The 13,242-nt window shown below is 42.9% G+C and overlaps 1 protein-coding gene across 1 annotated transcript; it reads left to right on the top strand.

The window, feature by feature from the left end:
* Positions 1-552: 552 nt before the first annotated feature.
* LOC125543961 (ubiquitin-like-specific protease ESD4) lies at positions 553-5,036 on the top strand. The gene is made up of 9 exons (XM_048707475.2): positions 553-1,413; positions 2,658-2,734; positions 2,834-2,927; positions 3,036-3,134; positions 3,536-3,622; positions 3,698-3,817; positions 3,907-4,010; positions 4,272-4,344; positions 4,456-5,036. The coding sequence occupies exons 1-9, from the start codon at positions 673-675 to the stop codon at positions 4,516-4,518; spliced, it is 1,458 nt and encodes a 485-aa protein (XP_048563432.2). The 5' UTR covers positions 553-672; the 3' UTR covers positions 4,519-5,036.
* The last annotated feature ends 8,206 nt before the right edge of the window (positions 5,037-13,242 follow it).

The following is a 13,242-nucleotide window of genomic DNA, read 5'->3' as shown; positions in this document are numbered from 1 at the left end:
TTATTCGTTTTTTCCCCTGTTCCTTTTACCTTTTTTTCTTTTTCTTAAATGCACGATCGTGTTCGTGATTTTAAATTCACAAACTTTCATCAATTCATTGAATTTTTTCCAAGAGTGTTGAAGTTTTTTTTTTTCAAATTTGATGAACTTTTTCAAATTCAATGAACTTGTTTCAAAATCAATGAACTTTTTTTAAAATTCAATGAACTTTTTCTGAATTCGATGAACTTTTTTAAATTCGATGAACTTTTTTCAAAATCGATGAACATTTTTCAAATTCGATGAACTTTCTTCAAAATTGACGAACTTTTTTCGAAATCAATGAACTTTTTTCATGATTCGTGATTTTTGTGTGTTATTTTGTTTCCTTATTTATGAGCCTTGAAACAGCAGCTCAGCCGAAAAAAAGGAAAAGAAAGCAACACTATTTTTTTTAAAGGAGCAAGCAACGCTGATCTAGCGAGCGAGGGAGGGAAGCCAGAGTGGGCCGGCCCATGAAGGGGGCGCGCGTGGGCGCCGTAGCTCCAAGTGGCGCTTAAGGCGCCACTTAGAAAAAACGACGGGATCTCCGCTTCGGCAAGGCCACGCTGCTGTGCACCCGAGCGGAGACAGCCTGGGGGAAGGAAGGGAGCCTCCCCCCAATTCGTCTGGCTAGGGTTTCCGCCGGCGGCGATGGGTGCTCTCGCCGACAGCCGCAAGCGCGTCTCCGCCGACCACCGCCTCCTTCCCTCCTTCCCTTCCTCCGCTCCATCTCCCTCCAAGAAACCCAAGCTCGCACCCCTTCTCCCCACCGCCCCTCCCCCGCCTCTCCCCTCGTCTTCTCACATCCCCTCGTCGACTTCCTCGGCTGCGCCGGGGCCCAATTCCTCAACCGCCTTCGCCTCCACCTCCTCCTCCTCCTCATTTTGCTCGTTGCCCCATAGCCGCCACCGCCGCCTTCCCCCGCCACCGCCGGTCCAGCGCTCCATCCATGCCCCCCTGCGACGCATCCGTGCCTTCCGCCTCGGAAATACCCGCTCCAACTCCGATCCATCGTCGTATTCCCCGTCCCCACCACCACAACCTCTCGGCCTCGACCAGTACGTCGACCTCGTCAATAGTGTCACCCAACCCCCGCCGCTTACTCCCCCAGCTTATGTGCCGAGAGGGGCGAAAGCTACCGTCGAGGTGGTCGCTGTCGATGACCTGGGAGATATAAAGCAGGACGAAGAGGAACGAGATGAGGAGGACGAGGTGAAGGGTGAGGTGGTAGTGAGGAAGGTGCCTCTGTACAAGGATCTGTATGAGGCGTCCAGCCGGCAGCGGGACCATAGGCTCGGGATACTTGAGTTTGAGGTGCGTCTTGCCGAGAAGGGCCGACTTGGACTTGAGGGGCTCAAGGAGGCCCGGCCGCAAATCACGCCCAACAAAAAGGTGCACTCTCGATCATCCTTTATCTGTTTATATATCATAAATGAATTGTATAATGACTTAATACAATGCAAAGTTTGCACAGAGTTGTTGCCATATATTTGTTCAAACTTACTTGCATTAGGTAAAGGGGCTGACACTTTACCAAATTTGTGGATTCTTGTCCGCAAGTGCTAGAGCTCAGACCATAGCCGTAAACCTTCATATGCTCATGAAACAAGACAGCTGTTGTGAACAAGAGCTTTTTTTAGAAGACGATTATGGAAACAACTAATTATGTTCACTTCAAAGTTATTTCTTAACTAAACACGGGCGGCTTACAATTGGTTTGAGTTCCTGGAAAGGATTAGGGCCTTGTGAAGCAATGGAGGAGGTTGCTCTTCGTTTTTTATACTATCTGTATGCACTGATTTTTTCAGCTCTCCTGGAAAGCAGTGTTTATTTTGCGAAATGATTATTAGATAATAATAGAACGGTGTAACTGAGAGGCATTTCTAAGAAAAAAGATAAACTAAAATTTGGTTGGTTTCGATATAAAAAATAATTACATGACCAACTTGTATGCAATGCTAGCACACTTGACATGACATTGTTAGTGCGCAATGGGATACCAAACTTTATGGGGACGTGACATATCATTTGTGCAATTCCGGGATACTAAACGGACCTCCCCAAATTAAATTAATGATTTATCCTCTTCTGCAGTGAGTTTCTCTACAGCACCTGCTGTTAATTGTCCACTCCTTGTTTTCTTTGTTATGCATGGTCGTGCCTAAGGGCATTGGCATGCAGCTGATATATTGCCTAACCTGGCAATAAAAAATGCAAGGGCATAGTTGACCATACTGGTGAACTCTTAGTACTATGTGTGATGAAGAATAAACAACCATTGGAGTATAATATGAGCGTTAACTGTTTTGTGTTTTTGCAAGTCTGCCGAGATCAATATTTCTCGTCTTTGTATACTAATTGGTCTTAGTCAATTTGGGTTATTTTTTACATCGTCATTTTTTAAAAGTATTTTTGGATAGTATTTTCAGATTTTGCAACGTCATTAACACTGGAAAGTGGAAACTGGGGAAAAAAACCCGGCTTCATGTCTTTGTTTCTGAATACAAAAACTGCACTGCAATTATTGTGACAGAAAGCAAGAATAAAGTGTTATAATCAAACTAGTGGAATCTTCCTTCTGACGAAATATTATTGCTCTGTTTAATGTTAAATAAATGTGCCGACATGTGTCTCAGGTGGTGCCGGAACCTTTTGTTCCTCTAACGGACAAGGATGAGGACAGTGTTCGTCGTGCTCTTGGTGGCAAGAATAGGTTTTCCTCTTCTCTGCTCTTGTTAAGAGTTAAGACATAGTAGGCTGTATGCACACTTCTGGTACGTAGCACTGTCTAAAGTCCTTCTTTCATCTCCAGACGTGAGATTCTATCGGAGCATAAAGCTTCAAACATTGTCATAACAAGAGAGATCTTGCAGTGCTTGAATGATAAACACTGGCTAAATGATGAGGTATTCTATTCCCTCTGCTATATATGCTCCAATGTTCTCTTTTTCCAGACTCCATTGTAAGCATATAGAATTAGACATTACTATACGACTTTTCCTTGTTATTTTCAGGTCATAAATTTGTATCTTGAGCTTCTGAAGGAGCGGGAACTGAGAGAGCCTAGCAAATTTATAAAATGCCACTTCTTCAACACCTTTTTCTACAAGAAGGTCCACTACTATATTCAATGTTTTATTACACCATTGTGGCATCGCTTTGCTTTTGCTTGCAGTCGTCTTTAGTTGAATCCCTGTAGAGTTACATCCGGGATTTTTGCGTGACTGCTTAGTGCATGCATGCCGGATCCTAATTTCTCTCTCCAGATTTCCATTAGCTTGTTTGATCATCATGTTTCTGTCATTACATGAACATTTTGCACTTCTGCATGCTATTTAAGTGGTATGGTTTGGTGATGGTGCAGTACTGTTTAATTATTATAACCATTCCTTGTTCCCTCATTGCATACATCACACCTAGTTCACTTTCTCATTAACCATAACACACAATAGGTAGTTTATGCCGCCAGAACAAATTAGTCAATCTCATAATTTTCTTATGTTTCTGTTGTCAGCTGATTAATGGTGGGTATGACTATAAAGCCGTAAGGAGATGGACAATGAAAAGGAAGTTAGGGTACAACCTAATTGACTGTGATAAGGTAAATGCTATTTCCAAGCTTTAATCCTCATGTGATTTTCTATCCTTCTAATTGGAACTACCTTATTGTGTCCAGATTTTCGTTCCTATTCACAAGGAAGTGCATTGGTGTTTAGCTATCATCAACATAAGGGACAAAAAGTTTCAGTATCTGGATTCACTTGGCAGCATGGACATGAAGGCCCTGAAAATCATAGTAAGTGATATCTCCCATCCTCCCTCTGATCTTTTCTTTGTCTGTGAAGGACGCGAGGGTCTAATTTTAGCATTTTCCTCCTCTTCCAGGCCAGATATCTTGTAGATGAGGTAAAAGACAAGAATGGCAAACAGATTGATGTTCTTTCATGGAAGCACGAAGGAGTCCAAAACCTTCCTCTGCAGGAGAATGGGTATTTCTTATCTTTAGTCATAGAAGTGCTATCATTGTTGTTCTGCTCGACTTTTTTACACTAAGGTGGTGTAAATATTGAAGCCTCTTAAAAACGGCTTCATGACAGTTCTTTGGTGTTAGACAAAATTTTAATTTCTCACAGCATTACTCTACCAATATTCTTTGGTGTTAGACAAAAATTTAATTTCTCACAGCATTACTCTACCAATATTCTAAAATCCACATAATGTACCTCTTACTGAGTTGTTTGTGATTTTAGATGGGATTGTGGCATGTTCATGCTCAAATACATTGACTTCCACAGCAGAGATATGGGCCTTACTTTTGGGCAGGTACTACTTGTTAACCTTTTTAATATGTATTCAGCAGGATCTGAATAACCTTTTTAATAAGTATATGCTAAATAAACTAAAATGGTGTTTTGAATGGGTTGTATTTTGTAGAAACACATGCCTTATTTTCGTCAGAGGACTGCCAAGGAAATATTGAATTTGAGGGCTGGATAATGAAGAGGCGCATCATAGGTATAAACAAAAGGAATGTGCAAACTGGAGGCAAGTGTATGTACTTAATAGAATGCAGCTATGCCTTCCCTGGAGTACCAAATGCAAGGATTTCCGAAGCCCAGGGGTTCAAACCAGTCATCTTGCAAGGATCAAGCCTTAAGAATAGCTTGCATTAAATCAGGTGAATTGGCTGCCACAGTGGATGTTCTTGGCGCAGAAAGCCATCGGCTGACTGAAAGGGCGTTGCAAACTTGCAATCGTCGTGTTATGTCCGTCTGTTAGACTGCAGAGCCACTGAGAGTTGAAAGGATGGTATGGTTGGAACTCATTTAATAGTCATGCCTATTTAATGACTGGTTACAGACTTTGAGCAGTATGCTACTCCCTTGGTCCCATAATATAAGAGCATTTTTTGTAGTGTAAAAAATGCTCTTATATTATGGGACGGAGGGAGTATATAATTTTAGCACGATGTAAGTTCATTGTTTGCATCCTGCCTGTGAGCGTTATGTTTTCTATGACCCGAGTCAGTGCAGTGACAATTTGTGCGATGGAAATCAACTCATTCTTTTCCACGGAGCAATGTCAGTTCAGGCCCTGTTTGATAGCAAAGTTTTTTCTAAGTATTCAGACAATACTACAGTTTTCTTAAATACCATAGTTTTATTTCCTAAGAGCTGTTTGGTTACCAGCCAAAACTGTGGTATTAAAACTACAGTATTTCCAAAACCACAGTATTTTCTCTGTTTAAAGAAAAGAACCCTCTGACCTCTTTTTTTAAAACAGAGTATGCAAAAGAAACGCTGCATCGTTATCTTCTTCCTGCCTTAAGCCGCAGCCGGTGTATGGAGATCGTCTCGCCCCGGGCCCCCGGAACGGAGGGGCCCCCACCGAGGGATGTGTGCCTGGGGCCAGTTGCTGCGTGGACTGAAAAAAACGATGCTGCCATTGTGGCCCAAGTTACTGCATATGAAGAAAGAGTCCGGCTAATAACGCACCAGAATATTAGCGATCGTGGATTGAGTCAACCTTCCACGATAGATGCATCAGTTGCAGGGTTGCCGGTTGCAGCTTCACGCATGCATGAGGCACGGCGATGCTTTTTTGCCTCTTCGTTTCGCGGGTCACGCCGCACCCTTTCGCCTGATCGATAATCGCCATAACCTCCTCGTCTATAAGCACCTCGACCGCGAGACTATCACCAAGCCGAGAAACAGATTCTAGAGAAGAAGGTATGTATGCCCTAGCTATTTTGCTTTTGCTATGATATAATTAGTAGTGAAAAAATATGAACGATAATCAATTTTGCGTGATCGTTCTTCCCATGCATAGACCGTTGGTAGGGATAGACGATATGATTGGGCTTTCTCATTTGTGAGTAAAGTGTGATGATTAGTATGATTTTATCGAGTTGATTTAGCATCTTGATAGCTTTGCTACCTGCCAATTTTTTTTATAGCTTTGCATTAATTCTCAAATTCTAAGGGCATGTCCAATTGAGAGACCTCGATGCGATGCTTAGGGGAATACATAAATTCTAATAACAATTACATAGGATCTGTCAAAGAGTCCCTACCTGTTGTGCTAATTGCAATTTATCGATGCTTTCCTATTAAATTGATTTGACTGCGTCCGTTCTTTGCAATGTTTTCTGGAACGTAGAGATGCAAGCACTCGTCGGCTAAAAGAAGCCATTCTTTCATTTTCTTGTTAGATGGTTAATCTTTTTCTTCGAATGTATTGGATCTAAATCATTTGATAGCCCTTTGAGTTCTGTCACCTCATAGTAAATAATTTGTGGGGCACAAGATTGAATCCTCGGATCATGTTGAAAGTGGGGGGAAACCACTAGAAGAATTTGGTCCTGATGACATACTCTAAGGGCATGAGCTCTAGTTTCGTCCCGGGCCCCTAAAATCTCAGGATCGGTCCTGCGCACGGCTGCGTCGTTCCCCTTCCTGCTATCCAGTGACAGCCGAGAGGAACGATGCGCTATTGAACTTGAGAGCGACACTGTCTTGTTTTCCTGGTCATGAAGTTGGTAGGCACGCTGCCCTTAGTCACCTACAAATACAGGCTAGCACGATCCAATCCAATACGACATGGAAAGCTCGCAGCAGGTTATGGACACAACAAATGCCATCCTTGATCTAGTTGAGGACTAGCCTGAATCAACGTGCAACCGCTGTTAGCTCCATGTCGTGATCAAATGACTCCTTTTCGGTAATATTTACTTAGTCACCATGCATGCGGCTGGTTGTTATGCATGGTAGTTCAGTGCTTGTGGCTAGCTATACGTTGTTGCATATAATAAGTGCTTGCCAAACAGGTCACTATATTCTCAATACTCCAAAATATACTGGTATGTCAAAACTGCGGTATCGTGTAACTATAGACGAAAATACCGTGGTTTTCAATACTTTGGTTTTTGCAACAATTTGCCACCAAACATAGCCTCAGCTTGTAGAGAGAAGTTGAAAATACGGCAGTACAAAAATGGTGTTAATTTTAAATAGCCTACAGTTGAAATGCTTATGTGGGTGTAACAAGTTGATGATAGAATCTGATAGCAGTTTTGTAGTGATGGCAGTTCAGGAGGCAAGCATGTGGGTTCTGCCGTGGCTATAGTGCTCGAATGCAAGGAGCTAACGGAGAAGGGGTCAAGTTAGGGATGTAGTAGAAGGGCACGGTCTACTTGAGGCACAATAAGTCGATTTACCACTGGTTTTTTTGGGATATTTGTTTTCGCTTTTTCAGTGGGGCTTCTTTATTATTTATTCACTAGGAAATATGCTCGTGCGTTACAACGGGAATAAATATTAATCAATGATTAAATGGTATTTGGTTTAAAATGATTAATACTACTTTGCAGTCTTCAACCATGATATATTTACAAGTTCAATAGAAATTTGTTAAGAAAATGTCCATCCATGTTAAGCAATGCATATAGTGCCCAAATCTTAATATACTATAGCCGTTGATAAAGCCACAATAAATCAATCTAATCCAAACAGTCACAAAAAAAAATTTTAATTGGTGAAAATTTAAAGTTCTCATGTGCCCATAAAAAGTGGCTGAGATTAGCGAGTTTTTCAACTAATACCATCTTAATTCAAGGCATGTTGTTAGCTCCTGCCTCCTAATTGATTTCGACAATGGTGTCGCCCAGTGCTTGTGCTTCACTACGGAGCAAACAACGGTGCTTCACGATGAAGCGAACGATAGTTGCCATCAATTAGACGACTCCCTGACCATAGTTTTACGATGTGGTAAAAGAAAGGCATATTTATGATTAAGTGTGTATGTTTCAAAAAAACTACTCAGCATGACATATTTATAACACTCCCTCTGTCCAGATGCATAAGGCACCTAAGAGAATCCTAAAATTCCAAAAGTGTTAGACGTAATTCAATTAAATGCTCCTCGTTTATCTAAACCATCTCATTTTTTTCTGTTCGCTCCACCAGGACGCCCTTCTTCTCCTAATCTCCCACCGGTCCACCTCCTAGTAATCTCGGGTGTGAAAGCAAATAGCATGCATGTTGCTTCTTCTCTCTCCTCTGTACCGCCTTTTTTCCTGTGTGAAAGCAATCATGCATGTTGCATGTTTCCATGGCGCTCCTTCCCAACACTAATGACATGATTAATTTCCAAATTCAGTTTCGATTTTGAGGAAAACCTGCGCGCGCTCTCGTCCAATCTCAACCCACCTAAATCGCAGAGCTTTTTCTTAGGCGCCCTATGCACCTGGACGGAGGGAGTACCTAAATAGTTGATCCTCACTATCTATTTCTCTTGACATGCATCCTATCCACCTCACCATATATGCCCCACACATGCCACCTCATCTTTGAAAAAAATATTTTTGTTCTATTTGTCTTTGTCAAGAGCTATATTATGAAGAAAATATGCCCTAGAGGCAATAATAAAGTTATTATTTATTTTCATATATCATGATAAATGTTTATTATTCATGCTAGAATTGTATTAACCGGAAACATAATACATGTGTGAATACATAGACAAACAGGGTGTCACTAGGTAATGAGTTAGTTGCGGGATGATGTATTACGGAACGAGTAAAGAGACTTGCCGGTAACGAGATTGAACTAGGTATTGAGATACCGACGATCGAATCTCGGGCAAGTAACATACCGATGACAAAGGGAACAACGTATGTTGTTATGCGGTTTGACCGATAAAGATCTTCGTAGAATATGTAGGAGCCAATATGAGCATCCAGGTTCCGCTATTGGTTATTGACCGGAGACGTGTCTCGGTCATGTCTACATAGTTCTCGAACCCGCAGGGTCCGCACGCTTAAAGTTTCGGTGACGATTTGTATTATGAGTTATGTGATTTGATGTACCGAAGGTAATTCGGAGTCCCGAATGAGATCGGGGTGAAAGTGCGTTATATCGACTAGAGGGGGGGTGAATAGGCGATTTTTATGAATTCTTCACTGAGGAATTTGCAGGTGAGGAAATTCCTTAGAGAAGAACTACTAGCAGCGGAATAAGTACTCAAAAGTAAGCATAACAGAACACAAGCATAGTCATCATGATGAAATGAAGGCAGGCACAGAGTACAGAAAGCGTAAGCACAGGATAACATAGGATGAAGACAACAGACTGAAGAAATTGAACTGAGGAAATTGAGAAAATCTTCAGTCAAAGTCTTCAAGCACAGATATGAACAATCACACAACACAGTTATGAGGAAATGAATGAGTTGAGGAAATGGAACCAGTAAGCTTGGTGAAGACAATGATTTGGTAGATCAGTTCCAACTGCTGTCTCAGTTGTATGTCTGGTTAGGGCGGCTAGGTATTTAAACCTGAGGACACACAGTCCCGGACACCCAGTCCTGAACATGCAGCTCAGGACGCTCAGTCCTCACCGTATTCCCCTTGAGCTAAGGTCACACAGACCTCGCCCAATCACTCGTGGTAAGTCTTCAGGTGACTTCCGAACCTTCACAAACTTGGTCACTCGGCGATCCACAATTTCTCTTGGATGCTCTAGACCATGACACCTAACCGTCTAGAAGAAGCACAGTCTTCAAAGGTAACAAGCGTCGGATCCACGCAGGATCAATCTCTTCAGTGATGCTCAATCACTTGGGGTTTGTAGGTGTTTTGGTTTGGGTTTTCCTCACTTGATGATTTTCGCTCAAAGTCCTCGGAGGATGGGTTGCTCTCAAATGACAAGTGTCAGTTTTTTTCGGAGCAGCCAACCAGCTAGTGGTTGTAGGGGGCGGCTATTTATAGCCTAGGGAGCAGCCCGACATGATAAGACATAAATGCCCTTCAATGATATGACCGTTAGGTGGATAGATATTTTGGGACAGCTGGCGCATAGCACAACAACGGTCAGAATTTTGAGTGGCGAAATCCTCAGGGCTATCATGTTCCTCACTGTGTAGGCAATCCGCACTGGCGAATTCCTAACTCCTCAGTTAGAACAAATTCCTCAGAGACCAGAAGAACTTCGTCTCTGTCACTGAAGAATATGACTGGACTGTATGAGATTTCCAATGGCTTCACTCGAAGGAATTGGTAGGTGTAGGATTTTGAGTTGAGCATCACATGGGAATTTTTCCTTAGTATTTCCTCGACCCCCTTTAACAGTACGGTGTTTCCTATGACTCAAGAAAGAGAAAATGAAACTACGAAAACAAAAGTCCTCTCGCTTCATGTTCCTCGAATGAATACCAAGTCTTCAAGGTCACACCAATTTCTTCACTTTCAAAATCTTCAGAAAGTCTTCAGAAATCCAAAGTCTTCGGTCGAAGAACCTCATTTTTAGGGGTCGACTTTCTCTGTAAATATCAAACTCCTCATAGACTTATAGACCTGTGTACACTCACAAAATGCATTAGTCCCTTAACCTATAAGTCTTCAATACACCAAAATCACTAAGGGGCACTAGATGCACTTACAATCTCCCCCTTTTTGGTGATTGATGACAATATAGGTTAAGTTTTCAACGGGAATAAACATATGAAGTGTAAATACCGATATTGAGGAATTTGATTGCAAGATATAGTAGAACTCCCCCTGAATATGTGCATGGTGAGGTATTTGCTTTGAAGCATTGCACACTTGAAGAGTAGAATCATGGAGATCTCCCCCTATATCTTGTAATTCATACACACATTTGACATATCGTAATGAAGAATTTGAAATGCATGATGAAATATGATGACTGATGTAATTGAGCATGCGTGCGTTAGCATATATGAGGAATAAGCATGCAGAAACACATATCAAAAGTATTAGAACACCATCGGGTTTAAGTTTACAACTCGATCCAATAAAGTCTCAGAAGAACGAGAGTTGTAACTTAACAAAAAACGCCCATATAGAAAGACCCGCTTGAAGACTAACTCAAAATTCTCCCCCTTTGTCATCAAATGACCAAAAGGATCGAATATGAGGACTAACGCCCCTGAAGTATATCAAGTTGATGAAGGAGCGCCAGCGTTGTTGGGGTCGTTTGTCGTGGAAGGGCCTGCCGCAGTGTCGTCCAAGTCCTCATTCTCATCGGTGTCGCGCGATGAAGAATATGAGCCGGCCACCAAGGAAGGAACCTTGACCTTCTTGAATTTCTTCGGTGGAGGTGCAGACCAGTCAAAATCTTCCTTGAGACCCATTTTCTTCAGATCTTCTTCACCATACAGATGTGACAGAATGGCCCAGGTGCGACCGAAAACTTCATGGAGGTAGTAATGGTTTTTCTTCACTGCATTGTGTGTAGCAGTCATGTTGTGAAGAAATGAACCAAACTGACGCTTAACCCATTTATGATTTCGATTCACCTTCTGGTGAAGACTAAGCAGAAGCTCACGATCAGTCATCACACGAGGAGCAATGGCTTGAGGAGTAGACTTGGGTGCATTGGCAGAGTCATGTGTGGCAGAGTCATCATTGGTGGAATAAGATGCAGCTTTACGAAACTGTCCATCCAATGGACGAATGCCTTCATCTATTACAGCTGGTGCCTTGCCCTTTTCATCAACTGACGAATAAATCTGCTTGAGGACTTCAATCGGGGGCAAGTAGCTGAGGTGATTCTGAAAATCAGCTTTCTAGTCGAGTGAAGACCTTGTCCTGAGAAATCTCATAATCCAAGGTGCATAAGGCTTCATCTCAAACGGAGAAAGTGCAACATTTGCCAGAGTCCTCATGAAGAAATCGTGATAATTGACAGGAATGCCATGGACGATATTGAATACCAGATTCTTCATGATGCCAACAATTTCCTCATCAGATGAGTCGTGGCCTTTGATGGGACTCATTGTCCTCGTTAGAATGCGATAGACAGTTCTGGGCACATAAAGTAATTCCTTCACGAGGAATTTAGTTCATGGAGCCTGACCTGGCTTCAAAGGTTTCATCAGAACTTGAATGTAGTGATTTGTAAGTTCAGGTTCACTGTAAATGCAACGAGCTTCTTCAAGGGGAGGACTGAGTGGTAAGGCACGAAGCAATTCAGTAGTTGGTGCTGTATAGTGAGTGTTCTCAGACATCCAGTCCAACACCCATGAATTGACATCTTTAGAATCTCCTATGATGTGCAGCGTCGAATAAAATTGAAGAATCAGTTCTTCATTCCAATCACACATGTCAGAACAGAAGTTTAATAGTCCAGCGTCGTGAAGAACACTAAGGACTGGCATGAAGCACGGCAGAGATTCCATATCCACGTGACGAATGTGCTCATGGTAGAAGATTTTATTTTTGTTGAACAACACTAAGGAATAGAAATTGGCTTGGATGGCTGTCCAGAAACGCCTCCTCCTAATGCGAGCAGAGTTATAAGGGTTGTAGTCTTCGAAGAATACGTGCTCGCCGAAGAAATCATCAGCCTTGAACTTTTGCTTCCTGGAGAAAGAATCCTTTGGCTTGGGTAGAGGAGTGTCAGTGAGTTGCATCACGACCTCAGGAATCTCAATCACAGGTTCTTCATGTTGGGGAACGTAGTAATTTCAAAATTTTCCTACGCACACGCAAGATCATGGTGATGCATAGCAACGAGAGAGGAGAGTGTTGTCTACGTACCCTCGTAGACCGAAAGCGGAAGCGTTAGCACAACGCGGTTGATGTAGTCGTACATCTTCACGGCCCGACCGATCAAGCACCGAAACTACGACACCTCCAAGTTCTAGCACACGTTCAGCTCGATGACGATCCCCGGACTCCGATCCAGCAGAATGTCGGGGAAGAGTTCCGTCAGCACGACGGCGTGGTGACGATCTTGATGTTCTACTGTCGCAGGGCTTCGCCTAAGCACCGCTACAATATTATCGAGGATTATGGTGGAAGGGGGCACCGCACACGGCTAAGAGATCAATGATCAATTGTTCTGTCTTTGGGGTGCCCTCCTGCACCCGTATATAAAGGAGCCAGGGAGGAGGAGGCCGGCCCTAGGAGGGGGCGCGCCAAGTGTGGAGTCCTACTAGGACTCCCTAGTCCTAGTAGGATTCCACCTCTCATATGGAATAGGAAAAGAGGAAGGGAAAAGGAGAAGGAAGGAAGGGGGCGCCCCCCTTCCCTAGTCCAATTCGGACCAGACCAAGGGGAGGGGTGCGGCCACCCTTGAGGCCCTTTTCCTTCTTTCCCGTATGGCCCAATAAGGCCCAATACGTATTCCCGTAACTCTCCGGTACTCCGAAAAATACCCGAATCACTCGGAACCTTTCCGATGTCCGAATATAGTCGTC

This window comes from Triticum urartu, chromosome 3A, assembly GCF_056163025.1.
Source record: "Triticum urartu cultivar PI428250 chromosome 3A, HENAU_Tu73, whole genome shotgun sequence".
NCBI lineage: Eukaryota > Viridiplantae > Streptophyta > Magnoliopsida > Poales > Poaceae > Triticum > Triticum urartu.
The sequence above is the reverse complement of the archived record's forward strand: the minus strand, read 5'-3'. Positions and strand labels throughout refer to the sequence as shown.